The 23,848-nt window shown below is 48.1% G+C and overlaps 2 protein-coding genes across 9 annotated transcripts in view; one reads left to right on the forward strand and one right to left on the reverse strand.

Annotated features, from left to right (window-relative positions):
- Positions 1–1,808, reverse strand: part of NRAP (nebulin related anchoring protein) — a 69,241-nt gene extending 67,433 nt beyond the window's left edge. For all 7 annotated transcript variants that reach the window (XM_082721451.1, XM_082721448.1, XM_082721446.1 and 4 more), the window contains exons 1-3: positions 1,560–1,808; positions 1,133–1,227; positions 465–552 (exon numbers count right to left, since the gene is read on the reverse strand). In XM_082721451.1, coding sequence (XP_082577577.1) covers positions 465–552; positions 1,133–1,227; positions 1,560–1,631 — 255 coding nt within the window. In that variant the 5' untranslated portion in view covers positions 1,632–1,808. The remainder of the gene's footprint in view (positions 1–464; positions 553–1,132; positions 1,228–1,559) is intronic.
- A 5,110-nt stretch (positions 1,809–6,918) lies between these two features.
- CASP7 (caspase 7) overlaps positions 6,919–23,848 on the forward strand; it is a 29,408-nt gene continuing 12,478 nt past the window's right edge. The window contains exons 1-2 of one of the 2 annotated variants that reach the window (XM_082721455.1): positions 6,919–7,198; positions 13,309–13,418. In XM_082721455.1, coding sequence (XP_082577581.1) covers positions 13,309–13,418 — 110 coding nt within the window. In that variant the 5' untranslated portion in view covers positions 6,919–7,198. Of the gene's footprint in view, positions 7,199–7,764; positions 7,904–13,308; positions 13,419–23,848 lie in introns of those variants that run through there. The other variant, XM_082721454.1, reaches the window with a different exon arrangement.

The following is a 23,848-nucleotide window of genomic DNA, read 5'->3' on the forward strand; positions in this document are numbered from 1 at the left end:
AAATCAAATTATCTTTGACCTACCCCTGCCCCCAGGGGAAAGAGAAGTAATCGTAAGCACTCCTGAATTCAGAGAGATTTTAAGAGTGTGGAATTAGAGGTTTTTAATTTTCTATATCAAAATAATCATGGGAGAAAGTAAGGAAAGGCTCTTGTAATGTGTTCCAGCTATATAAACTTGGGTTATTAGGCACCTACTGTGTACAGGACCTGCCGGGTAAACCATCATCAATGTGAACAGAGCTGGCAGACAGAGATTACAAAGGCATCAGATATTCAAGCTAGATTATCTTGGGTCCTACCTTACATTGTGGTAGGACAAAGAGCAATATCTGTTACTTAAATGCACTTTGCGCCTCTAAATGAAAAACAGGAGCAGGTTCAGTCTTGACACAGACACTTAAAAACCTGAGGTAAGAAATTCTCTTTAAAGGCTACTTTGAAGTTCAAAATTAATTCACTTACCCCATGGATGGCTTCTGAGGACTTCCTCATGTTTAGATTTAGTGGAGTATGATAGACACTTGTGAAAGTGTTGTTCTTGGGGTTGTGGCTAGAAAAAATAGACATAAACCAAAATTAGAAATGTACTTTTACCCAAGATGATTGAGTATCCCTAAAAGTATCATCATTTTTTTAAGTTGATAAATATAAAACTTAATAATTAAGTTTATGACTTTCCAGGCAATGTCTTAAAGGGAAAAAAAAGGAAATCAAATAAATTCAGTATATATTACTTCAAGACCAAATCTAACTGGAAATGGCCACTTAAAAACTTTCAGAAAAAAAAAATATAGAAATGGATTCGGGAATTATTTAAAAGAAAAAGAATTAAAGCTCTTTAGGCATATCTATGGCAATTACACTGTTCTGCACAGTATCTAATGATTTGACATGTGGTTATAGCAGATAGATTTGACTTTTTACTTGGCAGAAATTTGAAAATTCCAACTTTTTGTCCTTTGCATAAAATCCTGCCTTAGGGCTCGTCAGTGATTTTATGTAAATGAAAACTTTGGGGAAGATATTTCTTGAATTTAACTCTGGGCTGTGTGACTGGAAACGCTGGTTGGCTACTTGTTAAAAAATAAATAAAACTCAAGAAGTGGTGGAGGCGGGCACCAAACACTTACGCGTGACAGTATGGCTTTTTCTGGTGACTCACGAAGTTATTAACCGATAGCATCATCTTGCAAACTTCACAGTGAAAACATGCTTTATGCCAGATCTAGAAATCATAGAGAAGAAGATGTGGCAAAATTACCTTTTCTTCCAAACTCAGGATTCTTATATATTTCCAGGTAAAAATGGATCCTTAGAGATAACATGGTAATATACACACACATAGACACAAACATGACTATAATATGTTAAACGAATGAATAACCTTTCTTTTTTCCCAAAGAAACATAGAAGACAGAGATAGAAATGAGTAGAACTGAAGAAAGATGAGAAATACATCTTCTTTTGATGGTTCAAAAAGCCCTACATATACCTCTGTAAGAAGATAAATCTACCATATTGGTTATTATTTCCAAAGGCCGAGAAATGTCCACTGACCTGATCTAGACAGCTGATCTTCTCAGCAGGATAAACTCCATATCCACACCTAGAGCAAGCCTGCACATTCATCTTGATGTCCGAAGAGAGAAGACAAATCTAGGCAACAGGCAAGAAATCCAAGGAAAAGTCCCAGGCTAGCTGTGCAAGTTTCCCAAATCCTGACCACAGTTCAATCACCGTAGGCACCTTGATCATTCAAAATCCAACTTCCACTTTCCTTTGCTGACCTTCTAGTTTGAAGTCAGCAGCTGGACGGTTTTTAAAGCTGCCACTTACTCAAGGGGCTATTTTGGCAACTCACACAGCACGCATGCGCCCGGGAAATTAGGTGGAGGTATTTCTAGCTGACATGCTTCTCTAAATAGAAAAATGAACTCACAACAGCATCATGTTTATGTGGGTGACCAAATCCTCGTGTATGACTAGGCAGCATGTAGTAGTTTAACACGAACTGTGATCATAACCCAAGAAAAGAATACAAAGAGATAGGCCATACACTCATCCAACAATCCAATTTAGAAAAGCTCACTCTGTGAGGCCTGTGACTAAAGTAGAAAGGCCAGCTTCCCCCAAAATATAAGAAATAAAACAGGATGGATCTAATCCATGGGAAGGGTAAACACCATATTTGAAATTCTGGCTTTATCTATTAAAAATGTTTACAACATAGGGCGCCTGGATGGCTCAGTCGGTTGAGCATCCAATTCTTGGTTGTGGCTCAGATCATGATCTCAGGGTTCTGAGATGCAGCCCTGCCCCGTGTTAAGCTCCACACTCAGCTGGGTTGTCTGCCTAAAGGTTCTCTCCCTTCGTCCCGCCCCCTCACATCTATCTCAAATATATAAATAAATCTAAAAAAAGAATTTTAATGGTTTAAAGTGAGGCTGAAAACTGATCAAGATGTTAGTGTTAGCTTCCACGAGAATGCAAAACTAAGAACATGCTAGAACACTCGGTGTCTTGACCCCTATGTTATCCTGGACTGTTCCAAGTTCTGATTGTTTACTCCCTTGCCTCTTGGGCCTGAAGTGGGGCAGCTTGAAGACAAACCCTCTCCTCCTGGCTTTGTTAGCCCCTCCATTGTCTTCAGTGTCCACTAAGTGTCACATTAAAACAGCCTTCTGGAAACAGCTTACAAAAGATGGCACCTGACCTGTTCCCATTCCTCAGCTAACTACCTCCCATGACCCTTACCCCGTTTTATGTTCTTAATCGCAGTGAACTGCCACCTGACATCCTATTAGAATCTCTGCTTTTTAAAATGATCTGTCTCCTCCTTCAAAATATAAATTCCATCAAAACAGGATCCCTGGTCTTTGTCATTTCTATCTCTAGTGCCTAGAACAAGGCCTGACACAGAAGAGATGCTCAATAAGGACTTACTGAATTAACGAAACAAGTTTAATACTCTCACCAAAATGCCTAGAAGTGAAGCCAGAAGTGAAGTCATAGATCATGTTAGGGACCTTCCCAAGTGGGCAGCCACACACCCCATCTGAGGCAGCAACCACTCCTCAGTCCCAGCCGTCTTGTCATGAGGGAACCAGTACCCAGCCCTGCCAAATACTGAGACTTTGCCAGAGAAGCCAAATACTTGCATTTACACATAAGAGTCCATGTTTTTGTGAGACGCTGGGAATTACACTGGGCCGGGGGCAGCTGAGAGTCTAGGACCTGGGTAGGCTACCACTTAGGGACCTCTGGTCTAAAAGCTGAGGTGACATTGGGAGGTCCCCAGGTGGAGAGATGTCAGCAGTTTCTTTGTGTTGTGGGGCCATGGGGAAGGCTCCAAAGCAAGTGAAGAAAAGTGGAAAGTAGCATTCACATGACATAAGCCCGAAAGAGGGGCTGTGGTCTGAGGTTCCCATGGATAGAGAGGGGGGCCCAAGGCTTTTCTCTCAGCACGACGGGGACCCTAAGTAGAGACTCCAGGCTCTGGAAGATTCCCACTCTGGAAGGTGGTGCGGGGCAGCTTGAGCGGACGGGAACAACAAAGGACAAAGACTTGGAGCCTTCCCAGAACATTCTGTTCTATACCAGGCTTCTCAGGCCTGACCTGGGAAGTGGGCTGGCTGCAGGCCCCGTAACGACGGAGGGAGGCTTCTGCCCCAATTCAGAGGGATGCGGAATCACAGTCAGATTCATTTAAGGTAAAAGCCACGTTAACACTTCTCTAAGGTGTATGTGATCGCTTCTGGCTCACCCTCCTGAAAACATAATTACCAGAATGAAGAGGCTGAATTTGACTTGTACCATCACTTCTGCTTTTAAAAGGCAGGTCTTAGGTATCAGAAGTCATGCAGAGAAACCACCCCAGTGAACTGGAAATGGGCCCTGTAAGAAACTTGGTGACCACTCACCGCTGGGGTAAGCACCACAGAGCCCTTGTCTGCCTGGCCGGCACCACGGGCCAGCTTTCCTTTGCCTGTCCCAACCCACCGCACACCAGGTAGAGCCCTTGCCCTTGCCACAGTGACTACCTCGAGCCATCCAAGCCTTAGCCCACGAGCACACAACAGCGTGGCCTTCGGGATTGGTTCAGACAATAGGTCTTAGCCCGGAGTCCCCAGAAAACAGAACATGAGGCAAAGGCTTACATTCAAGGACTTTATTAAGCACTGTAGTCCCAGGGAGCAGAAGTAAGGAGGCAGGAAACAGAGGGGTGACAGTGAGTATGAAGGTTGATTGTCAAAAGTAGCTGCTAACTGATGCGAGGTACCTCGGACTGCTTGAGTGCCATCTTCCAAGCCATGCTCCTTGGGAACATGTGCAATAGGAAGGAAGGGGGAAGAACGTATCTGTGGCCCCTGTCTTCGTTTGGTGAAAGTTTTGTCTCATTGGGTGTTAGCTCCCCTACATGTCTATGCTGTGGGGATGCCCATGGCGTCCCACAGCATCTTATGGCTCAACAACAACAGGGAAAAAGCAAGGGCAACAGAAGGCCAAAGATGCTGTTGGTTATTCCCCCATTGAAGATGGCAAGTCCACACGGAGCCTGCCACCCTTGCTGAGCCTGGCCCAGCACAGACAGGCCGAGGTCCTGAGACAGTTGAGGTTGTGTGGATCAGAAGTGGTTCTTGACACATGTCTGATATGCTGTCCTGCCCACAGAGCGTTGGGGACTTGGGCTTGGTTGTCACAAGCCGAAGCCAGATGGTGGAGAGTCTTGGTCCTTGGTTTGGTTGCTTCTGCCAACACTGCCTCATGTTTCTTTGACTTTTTTTTTTTTTTTTTTTTTTTTTTAAGTCTTGACTCATAGGGAGATTGTGATCAGTGAAAAACCCTCACATTTTGTTTCACATTAATGGCTCTCATGTTCAATGTGTGGGTAGTTGATTTTCTTTTTGAACTTAAACACAGCACTGATTGATCTCTTCGATTTCCTCCCGTTGATGGTGGCCCCATTGCTGCAGCTGGTCTAGAGTTTCTGGTACTTTGGTTCTGTCACCCAGAATATGAGGTAATTCTTCCTAGCTCTGAGTCATTTCTAGTGCCCTCCAGGGCCGTGGATGTGAAATGGTTTTGAAATTGCAGAGATGACAGATTCCGACCGAGGAGAAAGCTCCATACCCTTTGCTCTGTCACTGTCACTTTCCTTAAACTGGAGCTGTTCCTCCTACGCCATGTCTACCTTAGCTTAGGTTCTCCCAAAAGCAGAGCTTGAGGTGAGGACTTGGATGCACAGTTTATTTGGGGGGCGCTTCCACAAGGCAGGTGCAAGGGTTTGAGGGAGCCAGTAAAGTCAAATGTATTATTCTGAAGTAATTACCACGGTGGGTGGCCTATAACAACATGTAACAACACATAACATAACATGCTGCTACCCCTACCTAGAGCTGAGATACAGAACCCCCCTCCCTTCCCTACCTCAGGACCGAGATCCAAACCTTGCTGAAGAGAGAATGTCTGTGGCTCACTAGATGGCAGAAAAGTCACTGTGCTGTCACGCTGGAGGAACTCACTAGAAATCTGTCCTCTAGAACTTTCTGGAAGTTTAACCTCTGGGTGCTAGAGAGAGTTGTTCATAGGAAGTTATCTCAAGGGAAGAATTCTGCTATAAAACTGTCTGAAGGAATGTCAGTGTTGCTGGGTTCTGCTGGCTACCAGGCATAGCAATAGCTGGGCACTGGAGAAGCCTCTGTAAGAGCCTGATTCTCCGGGAAAGGACAAGAAGGAAAATTCTTTTTTTTTTTTTTTTTTTTTTTTAAAGGCGACCTGATCCTGGTTCTACCACTAGCAAATTTGTGACACAGCCCACTTGTCCAAGCCTCAAATTCTTTATCTATGAAATGAGCAGAGGGATTAGTTGTTAAGGCCCCTTCCAAAATCTAACACTGTGTTTCAAACTTAAATTTATAAATCAGTAATGAATTTTCTTTACTGTAGGGAGTTTTCATTTCTTAAATGATTTGCAATTGAATTCCTTTAGAAAGTAAATTATCTGAGTGTCTACAAGACTTCGTTATCACACACATTCCAGAAATACAGATGCTAGAGTAACACAACCTGTCTTCATCTGTGTGGGCTGCTCTAACAAAATACTACAGACCACATAGCTTATAAACACCAGGAACTTACTTCTCAGTGTTCTGGAGGCTTGAAGTCCAAGGTTAGGGTGCCAGCATAACCAGGTTGTTGTAAGAGCTCTCCTTGGGGATGCAGACAGCAACTTCTGCCTATGTCCTCATACGGTAGAAGGGGCTAGAAAGCTTTGTCCAGCCTTTTTAAAGTTAAGGGCACTAATCCTCCTCACAAAGGCCCCTCCCATAACTCCTGAATGTCAGATGCCAGCACTTTGAGCATTAAGTTTCAGCATATTAATGGGGGTGCAGTGGACACAAACTTTCAGCCTACTGCATTGGCCACATGGGAAATAGTGTAACTGTTTAAAATATTCAGGAATTAGAGATTTTTGCTGAAGTTAATAAATTATAATTATGCCCTGACCCCCTACCTGCTGCCAGTCTTCCTTAAACCAAAAAAGTGTCCTTACCTGGCGAGATTCTAGAGACAATCCTGAAGTCTGAGGCGCAGGGTGAAGTCCCCAAACACAAAGACAAGATGTGGTTCTTGCCTGATCTCACGCCATGAGAGATTCAAAGTGTACAAAGTTCTTTAAAAGCAATTATTTCTGACATTGATAAAAATCACAAAAATCACAAAATCACACCGCGGTGTGACCGAATTAATTAGTTGCGGTCCTGAGGAGCCTGGGAAAGAAAGGCTTTGGAGACGCCGGCTGGAGGCCCAAGGGTGAAGAAAGGCAAAAGTGTGAGTAGTGCGTGCGTGTGTGTGTGTGCGTGTGTGTGTGTGTGTGTGTGTGTGTGTGTGTGTGTGTGTGAGTGTGTGTGTGCGCGCGTGTGCACCTACGCGAGGGGTAGGGGCGAGGTGGGAGCGCAGAAGTGCAGGGTCCGTCCCACGTTGCACAGTCAGGGCCCCATGCCCAGCGGCTGACACTTGGGGGCGCTCATTAAATCTAGCGGGACTGATTCCGGCGCTTCCTCCGGACAAGTTCGCCCCGTTGAGAGGCGGGAACTCGCCTACCGTCCTCGCGCGAACCGAGGCGCCCCCAGAGCGGACACGGGAAACCCACCCGCGACTCCACGGCTGGCCCCAGAAGCCCGGCCCCGGAGAAGGTAACTTCAGCCGCTGCGGGCGCCGAGCATCCCTCCTCCCCAGGGTTGGGGCGCCAACAGCACAGACTGGGGTCGGGGGCCTGGCTGGGGAGAAGTGCTCTGGCTGTGGGGCTGGGTTCCGGGTACTGGTGCGGAAGCCCGAGGGGAGGTGCAGACGGGGGGCAGCAGCAGCAGGAGAGAAGGACCGGCGCCCCCGGCCGGCGCCGGGTCGTCGTCGAGCGCCGCGAAGTCCCCGCAGCCCGTCTGCAGAGCGCGCTCCCGGGTCACTCCGAGCACCGCTGGGGGTGCAGAAGGTGCTCCCGCGGGGGCTGTGAGCGCGGCGTCGGGGTCGTAGAGCTGTCGGCGGACTTCACCCAGCGCGCTCTCCCGGGGCGCGGCCAACTTCGCCAGCGCGTCTTCCCTCCCCCCGGGCGACGCGCGCGGGCCACGGTGCCGACCCGGCGACCGGTTCTGCAGGGAGCGCCCTCCCGGGACGGGGCGCGCGGTGGAGCGGCGGCGCTGGGCTCGCGAGCGACCCCGGGGAGCGCACCGGCGAGGAGGAGGCGGCGCCCGCGGCCCGGCCGGGCCCGGGCCTCTGCCCCGCGCGACTCCGCCTCCTGCCGCGCCCGGCCTTTTACTTTCTCTTTCGCTGGGGCAGCCCCAGACCCTCGCGGCGGAGGGACCGAGACGGACGCCAGCTCGGGCCGCCCGGCCGCGGCGGACACGGTAACTTCGGCCCCCGCCTCCGCTCGCGCCCCTTCCGCCCGAGCGGCGCGCGCTCCTTCCCGGCCTCCGCCCGCGCCTCCCTCCCACCCAGCCCCGCGCCCCTCCCGCTCCCGGGCCGGCTCTCCTCTCACCACCACCCCCGAGCCGCCCCCCTCGGCCGGCCTGCGCGGACACTTTGGGGAGAGGGCCGGGCACCATTCGCTCCGCTCCGCAGGTCCTCCCTTCCCGGCTGGCCGCGGGATTTGGAAAAGGGGGCGTGGATTGAGACCGGCGGGAGGGGATCGCGATCTCGCCGGGCTGGCCAGCGAGCGCCCCCAGGGCTGTCTGAGCGCCGGTCCCCGCGCCCCTGTTTGTCGGCTGTGGGCCTCCCTGTGCTGACCGCGGGCTGAGGGTCGCTGCGAGGATGGAAGGAGGCGATGGTGCACAGGGCAGTGCCTCGGTCTGGGCTCCGTGTGCGGGGAGCTGCTGTCAGCCCGGCCGGGGCCGCAGGTGCAGGGCTCTTGAAGATCCCTGGAGGAAGTGAAAAAAGGCAGGACCCCAGGCGACCTTTGTATTGAGGTTGTCATTGCTCTGGTGGACTAGGCGGCCCTGAACTTTGTTTACTTAAAGGCTGTTTCCTCCTTCAGGGGTTCCTGAACTTCAGCCCGCATAGACAGCCCTCACCTGGGTCACCTGGGTTCATAATCCAGCTTTGCTTCCTGTTAGTTGTGCGGCCCCGGGGCAGGTTCCTTAAACTCTCAAGAATCCGATGTTTTTTCTGCAACATGCAGGGAAGGAGCCAGCCTGCTTAGCAGGGCTTTGAGCCTCTGGCGATGGGGGTACTCGCGTGCCAGCAGAGCCCCTTCTCCAAGTGCCAACGGTGAACGTGGAGGCCATCAGGGCAGCTTCTCTTTGAGCCTTCAGGGGGACTGTCTCCACCGGGACAAGGGTGGGTGCAGGTTGTGTTAGGTCACCTTTCAGAGGAAGCAGCTGCAGTGAGTCCATCCTCCTACCCGTGGGGATAAAAAAAACCAGTTCAGGATATAGCCGCGAAGTGATTTCCGACCAGAAGTGCCTACCAGTCGCCTATGAAAATGTATTTAGAAATCATTGCTGGAGGAATTTTTTTTTTCTCCACAAAAGCTGCTTAAGATGTGGATGTGATTTTAAAATATAGGTGAAGGTTGACAGCTGAATGCTTTTTAGTCTTGAGTTCTGCCAACAGTGGTGATAATGAGGAATAATTGGGGAACATCTAGAATGTGCTACACTGGGCTTAGCACTTAACGTGCATTTCTCCATTCATCCCCACAGTCAGCCTGTGGTGTGGCATCGTTTTCTTCCCATTTCACAGATGAAGAAGCTGAGGCTCAGAGACATGGAGCATTTTGTTCAAGGCCCCATGGCTAATCGATGGAGGAGCCAGTTTAACCCTTGATCTGCCCCTCCCCTGACTGGGCTCTGAACTTGGTCGTGTTGTCTGTCCTGTATCAACAATTCATTCAGGGCACTGAATGACTTAAGCATTTTAAGTACATTTTAGTTAAAACATTTATGAGGAAATATTTATTGGGGTGCCTGAGTGGCTCAGTCTGTTAAGCATCTGACTCGCGATTTGGCTTTGAATCATGATCTCAGGATCTCAGGCTCCAGCCCCTGGTATCAGCCTCAGGGCTGGGTGTGGAGACTGGTTAAGACTTTCTCTCCCTCTGCCAACACCCCACCTTCGCTCTCTTAAAAAAAAAATGGGTCGGGGGTGCCTGAGTGGCTCAGTCATTAAGCGCCTGCCTTCAGCTCAGGTAATGATCCTAGGGTCCTGGGATCAAGCCCTCCGCGGGGCTCCCTGCTCAGCGGGAAGCCTGCTTCTCCCTCTCCCACTCTCCCTGCTTGTGTTCTCTCCCTTGCTGTCTCTGTCAAATAAATAAATAAAAATTTTTTAAAAAAGAGAACAAAAAATATTTATTAAGTGTCCACTGTATACTGGGCACTTTACTATGACTAGAAGAAAAAAAGGATGATTAAGATACACTCTCAGTCTGCAGATAGGGTCCTAGTGGATTCTAGTGACAAGAATGGCAATAGCTAACGTAGAGGGCTTACACAGAGCTCCTGGCAGCTCTCATGCTTTCTGAGCGGGCACCTGGGTGGTTCAGTGGGTTAAGCCTCTGTCTTCGTCTCAGGTCATGATCTCGGGGTCCTGGGATCGAGCCCCACATTGGGCTCCCTGCTCGACGGGGAGCCTGTTTTCCCCCACGGTCTGCCTGCCTCTCTGCCTACTTGTGATCTCTGTCAAATAAATAAGATAAAATATCTAATGCTTTCTGAGCATCACATATTGATTCATTTAAAGAGAAGATAGACACCTTTCACTGAAGACACACATGAATAGCAGCCATTCCATGACTGACTGTCTTGGCAGCCTGAGCCCTACAAAGGCAACAGACACTAGAGAACAACAGTAGGCCTGCCCTCTCCAGGCGCAGCAGAGGTGAGATAGGCCTGGATTTTCTTGGTGGGTTCTGAGGGTGAGTGGAAATACAGGGTCAACACCAAGTCTGGGCTTGACCGAAATGATGTGGCCAAGATTAGGCACCACTGGGCCGGCACCCATGTCTCGGGTGAACTTGATTTTACCCAGAAATGAAGCCCAGCCTCACAGGAGTCAAAGTCACTGAACGTTTGCTGTCCCCACTGTCTAGGAAGTAGAGACACAGAAGACCCCTGTGGCCTCGTGTTTGGAGGGAGAGCTCTGGAAAGCGCCCCCCAACCCCCGCATGGAACCATTGAAATAAGCCTAAATGTTATGTCCTGGTGGGGAAATCCAAAGTCCCATCCACATGGCTGGGAAAGAAGAGGAGTTTCAGCTTCACCCCTGCTCTGATGTAACATGTGTGCAGCTCCCCTCTGCCTGCAGAGCCCCGTCCCCACCCTCTCGGCTTCCCCTTCTCAGACCTCAGGTCAGATGTCCCCTCCCCTGAGAACCTTCCCTAATTCCTCCGAGGCTAAGTCCAGTTCCCTCATGTGGCCACAGATAGTGGCTCCTCGTGACACTGTCGTGGCAGCGTGACATCTGTGCCATCCTTTTCTCAAAGCCCCATCAAGGCAGCACCAAGTCACTGTGCCCACAGCTGCATCCCTGACTGGTAGCACCCAGCCTGATGTGTGAGACCCCCAGTAAACATTCGCTGAATGAATGAAGAGGAATCAAAAAAACTCTTTTCAGCGCTCCCCCAACATCAGAACCAATGTCTGGCTTGCTTAGGAGCTCTTTTGTTTAGGGTTGTCCTTTCTTAAAAAACTGGTCCCCTTGTTTTATCATTGAATGTCCCAGACTCAGCCTTGAAGACAGCATCAGCAAAAGGCCCAAGGCTTAAATACCACATGTCGAAGGTAGCGTCCTTTTCTGATGGATTTTGTCCTACTCTAACTTGCTAATTTTTAAAATATTTCTGTGCTTTGCTAATGACAATCCCCATGGAAAAGTAACTCGGTCTATATAAAGGGGATGAAATAAAAACTACTGAGTGTTTCTGCATGCCTGGGTTTATGCTTCTCCGCCCCAGGGATGAGGTTATCTCTGTTTTCAAGAAATATTTTGCACTCTAATCTGAAAAATCTAACCGCCACCAACCGGATGCTTGGGTTGGGTCTTGAGAAACAAGATGGCCACCTGGCTTCCCATAGTCCTTGGAGAGAGCCAGTGGGGGACCCTCCCTCCCTCTCGGTTCCCTCCTCACTCTCCAGCTCACCCCAAAGGGAAGTTGCAGGGTGACGTGACAATGCCACTCAGAACTCAAGGCCTCTTCTTCCAACCGGCTGTATCACTTTTAGCTGATTCTTTTCCCTTGGGCCTTGGGTTTCTAACCACTCCAGTCAATTAATATTTATTCAGTAAGCACCTTCTGTGTGTTGGGGGCTTCTGCTGGGATGAACTTAGAACTGTCTTGTTTGAGCTAAACAGTAAGCAGAGTGAAAACAAAAGACAAAAAAGACAATGGGGGTGGGGGGAGCTGATGCGATAGGTGTCCTCAAGGTAGATCGCCCTGCGGTGCTGCCATTTTAGCTGAATTCTGAGGACTGATTATTAGCAAGCTGGGCGCTGGGCAGAGATGTCCTGTCCAGCAAACATGTGGGTGGTAACTTCCAGAAAGACAGAACCTGAAATGAACATAATATGCTGAAGACACTGAGCGGCTGCATGGCGTAATGGTAGAGGTGGCAGGTACTCTGGGGTGCCTACTGCTGGCTTCGGATCGAAGTTATGTAGCCTAGAACAAGCTAGATAACTTTTTCTAGCCTCGCCTACCTCATCTCAAAGAGCAGTGATCATGGGGGTGGTCTAACAGCATTATTGAGAGTGTTAAATAAGGTAATGCTCACAAAACAATTACATAAATAATAATTAAGTTTCTGTTTTTTTTAAGATTTGATTAATTTATTTGAGAGAGAGAGAGAATGAGCCCGGGGGGTGGGGGGCAGAGGGAGAAGCAGACTCCTCACCAAGTTGGGAGCCCGACACGAAGCTTGGTGCTAGGACCCCCAGATCACGACCTGAGCCAAAGGCTGACATTCAACAGACTGAGCCACTAGGTGCCCCAGTCAGTTTCTATTCTTACAGTTATTTTTTATTCTTTAAAGTAGAGGGAATAGTAGATTAGTAGGAGATCCGACATTTTTGGGAAACGGCCAGGTAGTAAATATTCTAGGCTTTTCAGGCCACATGGTTTCTGCCACAGTTGCTCAACTCTTGTTGCCGACAGTATGTAAACGGATGGGTATCTCCGAATTCCAATAAAGCTTTATTTGCAGAAACAGGTGGTGGGCCGTAGTTTGCAGGCGCCAGTACTAGATAAGACGGGGTCTTAAAATTCAAGGAAATGGGTTTAGATCGTAGGGCTCTCTTGAAGATTCTTGAGTGGGAGAATAATTTATAGAAATCTCTTCTGGTACAACCATGTAAATAAAAGAATCTGATGCAAACAGCTTTGTACCCCAGGTTGCTGTTGTGTTTGAACTGGGTTTGAGTGATGCCAGGAAGAGGATAAGCACCTTATAAGCTGTCAGGACTGTAGGGGAGAGTTTCTTGTCCTACAAACCTAAACTGAACTCCCACAGCTTCTCCTACACAGGGATCCTTTAACAAAATCCTGGAGGCCATGGAGGCCCAATGCAACGCTCCCCGAGGGCATGGATTTTGTTTCCTTTGCTGCTGTCTCATCCATCTCTCGAACAATGCTGGAAATAAAGCTGGTGCTCAAGCATTTGATTGACTTGTTGGTGCAGGATCCCCCAGAACCTAGATATGCAAGGTGGCCCACCTGCCAGTTTAATTAAAAACTGTGTCCCTAGAGAGTGCTGCTTAGAAATATCCTGAGGCTAGTGATGTCACTAAATACTGACCGTGTGGTTGGTTTTTCTCCTTCCAGATGGCAGATGATCAAGGCTGTGGTGTGGAGCAGGCAGCTGGGGACACAGGCAGCCCAGATGCAGTTGATGCCAAGCCAGACCGGTCCTCCTTTGTCCCGTCACTCTTCAGGTAAGTTTCCTTCCTCGGCCTGGGCCTCTTCAGCCTGCCGTGCCTCTGCCATTGCCACACACGCACGGGTGAGGGATCGTCTGGGCCAGAGGTCTATGCTGCACCTAGAAGATTTGTACAAAATCCTGCCAGCTGTCTGTGACAACACTAGGAAACCGTGTGCACTCTCTGTCTCTGGGAGCAAGCCAGACTTGGTGGTTGGGTCGGGGGGATGGGGGTCTTCCTGCTCAGTGGCTATGCCTCTGGACAGCAGCCGCCCAGGAGTAAGGAGCTGCCCTTGGTGGAGGTGAGTTGCAGCTGACCTCCTTTGGGGCAGAGTCTATGGGCTGCTGCTGCCAGTTGGGGCTAGATTTGGCTGAAAAGCAGAATCCAGGGACATGGGACAGGGGGTTTTAGGGTAGCACTCCAATGGAGGAAACCGGCTGTCTAGTGATTCTCACCTTGTCTTTTCTTGAGTTCACTTCTATAATTCTAAATACTGCATTTAGTAAGAATAATAGCTTCTTTTATTACATTCTTGTATGCCGGCTCAGTGTTGCCTGTAGCCCTCACAATCTCAGGCGATAGTTCTGTTGTTATCATCACTTAATAGGTAGGGAAACTGAGGCACAAAGAGGTTTGCTTGCTTGCCTCTCTGATGACAGAGATTAGAATGTACACGGTACCAGCATCATCAACAGCTCTACTGTGCTTTCCAGATAAAGGTGGGGTCGCAAGGACAGAGAGGAGGGGTTCCTTTCTCCCTTCAACCCTGGTCATGGAATGGCAGGCGGTCGGGCTTCCTGGCCAGAAGCTAGAGTGCTTTGTGGGTCAGAAGCATCTGACTATTACGCATCTCCTAATCCAGACCCCACCTGGGAAGGACAGTGACAGAGATAAAAGTTGAGGTCAGGGAGTGCTCCCAAGCAGTGCTCAGGAGGGGAAGAGTTGGCGATGAGGGGCAGCCTGGCTCCCTGCAGCATCCTGGAGAGACCCTGGGGTCTTACCATCCCAGACAAGACTCGAAAAAGTGGGAAGAGCTCCAACATCCTGGACCCGAATTTCACTGGCCTTGGTAGCCGTTTACGGTCAAGAGAAAATGATCAGAACATATAGCTCCAACCCTGAAAAATTTTGAAAGCCATCAGATCAGTCCATCCAAGCTAACCCCCTCCCCAGTGCAAGCCCCTTAGAACAATGCCCATCAGGTGTTTCGTTCACGTAGCTGCAGAGTGATCTTATAGAACTTCACGTGCACTCATCCATTTTAAGGCAACACAGAAATTTCTTGTCAAATAGTTGTGAATGATGTGAGAATATTTCAGTTTTCCCAACTCTTTGAGGCTTTGGGTGAAGCAGGTTGCCCGTGGTGACAAAGGAAGAGGAACTGTGTAATGGCCATTTCACAAGGCTTGATAAAGCCTTGTGGTATACTTGCCAGAAATTATGAAAACCAGTGGTGTGTTGTAACTATTGACATTTAAAAATCACTTGTTTATGTGTATACAGTGGAATCTAAATCCACAAGAGTTTTTTGTTGTTGTTGTTGTTGTTTTAAATTTTATTTATTTGAGAGAGAGAGTGTGTGTGTGTGAGTGGGGTGACTGGACAGAAGGAGAGGGAGAAGCAGGCTCCCTGCTGGGCAGAGAGCCTGATGCAGGATTCGATCCCAGGACCCTGAGATCATGAACTGAGCTGAAGGCAGAGGCTTAACCCACTGAGCCACCCAGGTGCCCCGTCCACAGGCGTTTTATAACCACATTTCTCCATTAAGCTAGAATTTTTGTTGTTTCTTTTTTCCTCAAACTCTTGTTTCCCCTCCCACATAGCATTTTATTCTGCTGTAATGGGTGTAGTTGTTGCTTGAAAGTCTTTTATTGCTCACCGCATCATGAATCTCTGTATCATATAGCTGTGCACGTAAACAGATGCATAAATTATAAGGCCTTTTTCCAAGTATCAGGAGTATTAAAAGAAATTTCTCCTGTATTAAGTTACTAATAATTTCTCCTAGACTAAGTTTCTGTCCTGGCTATTACTGATTCCCAGTTGGTCCAAACGAAAATGTTGATAAGTCATCAGTGCTATAAAATTGTTCTTCATCACAATAATACATAGAAATTGCATTTAAATTGCAACTTATCATGGGAAAGCAGGCTTTTAAAAGCTAGTTTACAAATAAATGGACAAATAGTCATTGCTAGAATAAGGAAGTTCCATATCCCCTCTTTTGCATATTTGTCATTTTTAGGGGTAGAAGCGCTGAGAAACCGTGAATGAGTACATGGCATGACAGCAGTTCTGCTCTAATAACGCCGCTTAATTCTTTGAATTCCTTCTAAGTTCTCTGCCAAAAACTGACAAATCAATTAGTTCCTTCTGCAATTGCATTGAGAATGATTAGAAATTACCTTACTTACAAAAAGAATGTTATTCAGCCCTTAGAAACATTTACTTTTTTTTCCTTTCTGGGAGGTACACTCAGAAGGCTTCATCAAAACTTCTCGAAAAGCTTTGCGCAGAGGCAGTATTGTAGCCAATGAGGTTCATCTGAGGCACGATTATTGCTACTTGAAAACTTCTCAGAACTGTATATTACACCTGTTCCTCTTTCCTTAGAGGCAACTTCTGTAACCCCAGATATCCCTGACAGAGATAAGATAATTAAAACAACACTGCTAAACATGTGTTGGTGTGCTTTTTTCCCCCCTTTTTGGTAAATGCTTATTTTAAACTATCTGCTTTTTAAAATATTTCATTGTTAAGACCTGGGAGCTGCAAATGTAGCTCATTCACTTAGGTAAAATGTCTGTTCTGTCTTCCAGTTGACAAAGCCAGTCCTTCTTGTCAAACCAATCAACCTCACCAGATTTGCTTTCAACCAGTAAAGGTCTGATACCATTTTCAGTTCCGCAAATGTGTTATTAGGTATCCCTATGACAACCAACCATGTTTCTGATTCTTGGAGGATCGTGGATGGAAGGAAAATTGGATGGATGGATGGATGGATGGATGGATGGATGGATGGATGTAGGGCGGGGAGAGAGGGAAGGAAGCAGGAAGGAAAGGCACAGAGAAAGTGCTGTGTTTACCTCCCTGAATCAGTGCTTATTTGCTGTCCCAGAAATCTAGCCCAAAACTGATAGTCGTTGGAAATAATCAGGGGATAAAAAAAATTAAAGTCATATAAAAACCACATCACTCCCATTCCATTCTACTACATTACATATTTTTATTAGTATATTTTTAAACATATAATTGAGTTTGGAACAGCCCAGTGTGTCCCCAGACAGCCCCATGTCTAATGCCATTCTTCACCCTCTCTAGACTCTTACACAAATAGGAAGCCCATCGTGGTGCCTCATCCAAGGAGACCCACAGACGCTGATACTTGAATTGTCTGTTTGTGAGAGGATATGGAGGTTTTGACATCATCTGGGAATTAGGATGGATGAGATTCTGTTCTTTTTTCATATATTGGGAGATAGGAAACTGAGAAAGGGGAGGCAGTAAATCGGGCAGACAAGTTTTAGGAAAAATGCATATGGAAATTGAGGATCTGATCATTTCCTTAAAGCTGGCTATGTCTGCACCTCTTGGAAGGTCTTTTAGTGCCCTGTTTGAAGACCTCTGCCTTACAGGTGCATCATTTTGCAAAAATAGATACAGTCTGTGATATGGGTTTTGTTTTTTTTTTTTTAACCCCCTTACATCCTTTGGTAAAGTCAATAAGCCCTCATAGTCTTCTGTATTCTAGTGTGCTGTACCTTTTTTCTTTAATAGCATGGCTGACGTTGACCTCAAGTTTCATGTTATCAAAATAAACAGTAATTATCCTTGCAAAATACTTGAATTGTATTCCATTTTCCAATTAAATATTTGAATTAAATTAAACGGGCAGGGGCCAGATTTTAAAAGGGCTTGTCTGTAAGTCATGTTAGGGATTTGGAAGCTGTTTATATTCGTTGTATGGATTATAAGACATGACTATTGAATTATCAAACAATACTTTGCTAGGGTAAATGGCAATTTAATGTCTCACTCTTCCAGGCTGTGAATTGTTAGTTGCTTATTTTCTCTGCCTTCGCCGAGCATCGAACTCAAATCCTGCATTATGTGATGCACAGGCCACCTGCCAAGGAGGCAGTCAATTCAAATAAACTTCCAGAATTTGTGATGAACCCTTAAAATGTAGGTTTTTCCTTTCATTTGTTTTTTAACTTAAGATGGAAGGTTCTTTCATGTGCCTTTAAAATTAACCATATCAGGGGTGCCTGAGTGGCTCAATCGGTTAAGAGTCTGGCTTCAGCTCAGGTCATGATCCTGGGGTCTTTGGAAGGGTCCTGGGATGGAGCCCTGACATCATCGACATCATTGGGCTCCCTGCTGATCAGGGAACCTGCTTCTCCCTCTCTCTCTCTCTCTCCAATAAATAAGTGAAGTATTTAAATAAATGAATAAAATTAACCATGTCAGGTGCTATTTTGGGTCACTAATTCATTTTTTCAGTCATTCATTAAATATTTATGGAGCAACAGTGAGAAGTTAAGCCACTTGTCCCAAGTCCCACAGTCGATTAGTGAAGTTGAACCTGCACTCGCCTGCTGCTGCCTTCTCAGCTGCTGCCTTAACATATCAGGCTCTGTGTTTGGCCCAGAGCTGCGCTGGAAACAAGGTCAACAAGACCCACATGATCCCAGCCCAGACACTCACGTTCCTGCTGGGAAGGCAGGCACACAACAGGTAACCAAGGCAGGGTGGTGGTCGGCAGGGCAGAGCAGGGTGCTGGGGGCGTAAAATTGAAAAGGTCTTGGGTGAAAGAAGCTTCCCCGGGAGACATGATGTGTGCTGAGACTTGATGGGGGCAGGAGGGTGGTGAAGGGGGGTGTAGGTGTGTGAGGTCAGGGCGACACATGCTGGCAGGAATGTGGGGTGTGGCAGGTACCCCAGAAGAGGAGACCGGAGCAATAGGCAGGGGCCAGAGTTTAGAAGGGCTTGTCTGTAAGTCACATTAAAGATTTGGCCTCGATCCTAAGAACAAGGAAATTATGAAAGAGTTTAAGAAGTAGATTGACTCAGGGGTGCCTGGGTGGCTCAGTGGGTTAAGCTGCAGTGCAGGGCAGGTCCTGAAGAGGGGGCTGTTGCCAGTGGAATGTGGCAGGTAGAGCAGAGCAGCTGGACCCCAGAGGTGGCAGGAGGTAGAAGCGACGGGACTTTGTGACTAATAGGAGGAAGGGCCGAAGAGGGGAGAGATGCTGAGAAAAGTGGCCCCTGAACTCCACGGAAGACTGGAGTCATCTGGTGACCTCTGAGTCCTCCGGCTAGAGAAAGGGTGATGAAATCCCTATTTCTATTGTCCTAATGACAGAAGGGCACCAGCGTTTGCCACCTTTCATCGCTTCCCTGAACATTCCTGCTGCCTTGGCTTTGCTGCCCGAGAGCGTGTGACAAGATTTGGGTGGTGCCAGTGACTTGGCCTGAGATGGGGCGAGACTGAGAACAATGTGATTGGCCATGAAGGGTGGGTGTCCATGGGCATACCTGGCTTGTCGACAGGGTCGACACCCTGTGCCTTCAGCTCTGTGTCTTGAGATTCTAAATTCTGCAGAATTTAATTCATGGGGTACGACATGAAGACAGCAGAGTGAATCTGCCAGTGTGTGAGCATTGGGGCTGCTTCCGGTTCTCCGTGCCCCCCCCTCCCGCCCACCCTGTCCCCAGCTCCTTTCTCCAAGGTGTCAGAATTCTATCTGGTAAGGCAGTGTGTGGGGACAGTGGTGCCCCCTGCCCATTTCTAATTCAGGACACCTGCCTTCCCCTTCCGACTGTAAGGATTTGGGGAAACAAAAAAGAAGTCCCCTTCCTCCCCACCCCCCAATGCCAGGGAGGACTCACGGGCCCCAGGTGGTTCCAAGCTCTGACTTACCTTGGCTTTGTCGCTTCAGTGTCACTAGGTGGCATCACAGCATCGTTTTAGTTCCGTTCCATGGGCCCTGGGTATACCCGGCTGTTCTTTAACTCTACTTTAAAAAAAAAATCTTATTAAAATGTTTTCTGATTTCCTGATTATTGAAGAACATTTGGAAAACACAGGAAACCACAAAGGAAAAATATTCGAGATACTTATTTAAAATGAGTCCAAGTTTTTGGACTTGTAAACAGAAAAGACTTCGAAGAAATCAGTACGTGCATCGTCAGCATTCGTTATGAACCACAGTTTATGGAACAAGTTCTAGAATCATCTGTGCAGGTGAAGGGGGTTTCCTCTTGAAGTTAAAGGTAAAGGAAACCCGAGCACCCGGCCCAGGGGTACCCACCAACCAAGGTCACAGCCTTGTCCCTGCCCTGGATGTGAACTCGGGTTCTTATTGAATGCCTAGGCATGGCTCCGGAAACGAGTTCAAAGAGCTAATTGCTGAATGGTAGTGTACTGGGAACTGTGGAGGCAGGAGCAGGGAGGGCCGGAGGAGTTGGAAATGGGGTTATCAGAGGACAGGAGGAGCCTGCCTGTCAGGGCCAAGCCACCGTGAAAGTGAGGATAGGCTGGGCCTTAAAGCACGGGAACGTGCGCAGAGGCCCCTGGACAGGATGAGTTGGGTCCTGGAGGCACCACTGTAGGTCCAAGACCTCCCCGCCCCGGCATCTTCCTGCAGGTCCTCCCTGGGGCACACTTGAGCTGTGAAATCAGAGGCTCCTTTCCCCTCCCTGCTAAAGGAAATAAAAGGCAAAGTAGCAAACATTTCACACCCTCCAATTTCCCCGGGATCTTGCTGGAAACTTCTGCCTCCCTGCAGGGGGTGCGTGGTTGTTTATCATTCTATTTCCCGAGCCAAGGGGGCAGGAGAAAAGCCTCATTTTTAAAACTTGATAAACTCCCGGTCTTTGAGGCACTCGTTCAGAGCCCACGGGTGTTCCGCTTGGTGTCACCTCTGTGCTTGTGCTTCTCTGGTGTATTTAGTCACGGCCACTGGCTTCTAATTCTTTCTCCTCCATTGCCACTCAGGTTTCTCCACCAGCTAAGTGTTATATGTAAACAGATCCCCGTGAAAATATGTGTTCTTTGTATAATTATGAGAAAGATCCAGGTGGCCTATCTTTTCATTTGGAGGTGAGGGGGTGTTTCAGGAGAAGTGATGCTTTGGAATTAGAGGAAAAGACAAAGATAGCAGACCGTTAGCTCATTCCAAAGAGTATGTTCCAAATGAAGCAAAAGCTCTTTCGATCACACCCATTGAGTCAAAGAGAGCCAGGTCTGTCTGGCCACCCCCACCCCGCCGCCCCCACGCCCCCCCGCCCCCGCCAAAAAAAAAAAAAAAAAAAGGAATGTTAAAATATAACCCAAGGAGTTGGCTTTTCCATAAAGGAAGTATTTGAATTCTAGGTGATAGAATACCAGATGCCTGTCTCCAAATGTGTATGTAAACAGTACTCAGGGTTCAGTGCTGTGTTTGAAGGGGTGATGACACCGCAGGGGTGGTCTGGAGGCAGACATTCCCGGTTCCCAGGTTCTAGTCCTGGTCTCCCACTCACTTGTTGAGGGACTAGCAAGTCCTTTGACTTTTCTGAGCCTCAGTTTTGTCCTCTGCATAATGGGGATATGAATACCCGCCCATGGGATTTTCTGTGAGGCTTGAATAAAGTAACTCAGTTTGCTGAACGGAGTGATGAGGAGAAGAAACCAACATCTTTCCCAAGGGGGAGGAATCCTCCCATTGTAAGGTTAACACTGGAAGACTCCAGAAAATGGGAAGTCTCCCAATTCTTCCTCCTCTAATGGTCAAGGAAAGTTAAGACCAGGGAGGTCAAGTGCTCTCTTTACCCACGGTCACCCAGCAAGCCCGGACCCGACACCCAGCTCTAACTTGGGGTCCAGTCCTCCGCCCCTTTCGAGTGCCAGTCCTGACCGTGGTGGTGCGGAGCTTTCCAGCCACATTAATCCCGCCGCAGCGCGGGTTTTCTCTCCTGCCCAAGTGGGTCAGCAGATTTAATTCTTCATTGAACTTGCTCCCTTTCTGCCTCACTTCAGCCGAGGGATGGACGCGTTCCAGCAGGGCTGGCGATGGGCTTTCCGATAAAGAGGGCCAAGTCCCGTTACAGGAGCAGAGAGCCACGCTTCTGAAACAGGGTCTCGGGGTCTAGAGACTTTGAAGCTCCAGACGTGCAGAATCCCGCCAGTTGTTTTAGGTCATTGCTCTCCTAGAAGGGAGAAGTGAGCTGGAGGGTTAAAAGAAAACAAATAAGGCGAGTCAATGATCAGGTTTTCATAGTAATGAAAACGTTAAAACACTCTTCTTGGGACACCTGGGTGGCTCTGTCTGTTAAGCGGCTGCCTTCGGCTCAGGTCATGATCTCAGGGTCCTGGGACCGAATCTCGCATCCAGTTGCTGCTTCCCCCTCTGCCTGCTGCTCCCCCTGCTTGTGCTCACTCACACTCTCTCTCTGACATATAAAATTATAAAAAAAAAAAAAAAAAAACCTTTAAAAAATCACTATTCTAGAAGCAAGTCTAGTTATAGAGAAGTACTATGAGGAGCGCCTGGGTAGCTCAGTCGGTTGAGCATCCAACTCTTGGTTTCCACTCAGGTCATGATCTCAGGGTCATGAGATCGAGCCCCCTGTCGGGCTCCAAGCTCAGCAAGAAGTCTGCTTGAGATTCTCTCTGCCTCTGCCTCTAGCCCCTCCCCCCATCTAAAATAAATAATTAAAGTTGTTAAGAAAGGAAGGTGGGGAGGAAGGAAGGAGTACTATGAAACCAAAGCCTCTTGTTTCTCTGGGGGCACAGGTGGTCACAAGTAATAGAGGCACAGCGAGGCCTTGCATGTTCAAACCCCAAGCTCGCTGGAGAGCTCAGGGTGTTCTGTCTGGCATGCTTCTGTTCCAGAGAGTCTGCCGTTCCTCTGAAGGCAGAAAGGATAAATGCAGTGAGCCTGTCAGAGCGCAGGTGGGTCCTGTTAGCCACTCTAAGTTCTGGAGCCTGTAGCCATAATACAGACATGAGTTTCAGGCTCTTAAAAGGGAATCCTGTCCTTGATCCGCCCCCACCCCCGGCTGATTTTTTTTTTTTTTTTTCAGTCTTTTATCAATTTTTTTTTCTTTTTTCTGTAGTAGAGCGAGCGAGAGCATGCCTGAGCAGGGGGTGGCGGGGCAAAGAGAGAGGGAGAGAGAGCCCTAGCACAGAGCCCGAGGTGGGGCTCGATCCTACCACCGTGAGATCATGACCTGAGCCGAAATCAAGAGTCGGTCACTTAACCAACGAAGCCACCTGGGTGCCCCTTTATTAATTTTTATTGTCCGAGGTCTCGGTGCTTCCTTGTTTGTGGGGAGGAGGGAAGCGTGCACGTGGATAAGTTTGGGGGAAGGACTGTTTTTCTCCCCAGCCTATTTTAAACCAACTTTGTTTCCCAAAGTAGGTGTATGCTTGCAAATTTGAGTTTCAGAAAAGGACGTACAGAGATGTTTTTCCCTTTGTTCACAGACCTGAGGATGGCAAATGTTTCAGTTTGCCGAGGGGTAGCAGGTGCTGAGCTCCACACCTTCCCCTGGCCGTGACTTTGAACCAGGAAGTTGCGGAGAGCATCGTTAAACCATTTGTTTCATTTCCATGTGTTCACATTTTCCTCATTGCGTTTGGAGGGGTGAGATAGGAAAGGGGTAGGAACTCCTGGATCACTCCCTTTATTCAAGACGATTGAAAAAGGTTTATCTGCCTTATTTGAAAATTAAGGTGTTTTGGCCTGCCTCTGTAGCCTTTTGTTTTAGTATTTGTGTTAATATCTTGAGTACTTTTATAAGGACGAAAATAGCCTAAAGAATTTGAACTCCTATTCGTCACAGAGTCATCTCCTATTTTTGTTCATTTACTTGCATATAATTTCACATACTTTGCCATTTCTGTGTGTGCCATTCTGCCCCCTTTTGTGGACGGGCACTTTGGTGGGTCACCGGCCTTTGCATGCTCATCACTTTAACAAGCTGTGCGGCGTGTTATTCTACTGACAGTCTCTGGCTTAGCCGTTCCCCTCTTTCCATGTTTTCACTCTTACAAATGGTGCTGCTGGTTGTATCTTTGTGGACGTTTGGGGGTCCCCCCACCCTTCGGATCCCACGCTCCTAGAAAGTCACTTTTTCTCTAGGGAGCTGTCCCAGAGCGGGGAGCATGCATCAGTGTGGGCCTGGGCATTTCTGCCGGTCAGCAGAGAAGCGGGAGGCCAGTGTGACTTTCCCAGCCCCAGTGTGAATGGTCCCATGGAAAACTCCAGCCTGTAGTTCACTGCTGATTCAGTCACGGGCCTTCAGGGCTGGGCGGGCTGTGCCAGTCTGCTGTCCCCGGCTGAGCCCCGAGCATGTTGAGTTTTTATTATTACAGAGAAGAAGGAAACTCACTGCCCATAGTTGCCGGACGAAGCCTAGTTCTGATGCACAGGGGGGTGCTTCCGGATGGAGATACGAGG

Source organism: Mustela nivalis, assembly GCF_964662115.1.
Source record: "Mustela nivalis genome assembly, chromosome: 2".
Taxonomy (NCBI): domain Eukaryota; kingdom Metazoa; phylum Chordata; class Mammalia; order Carnivora; family Mustelidae; genus Mustela; species Mustela nivalis.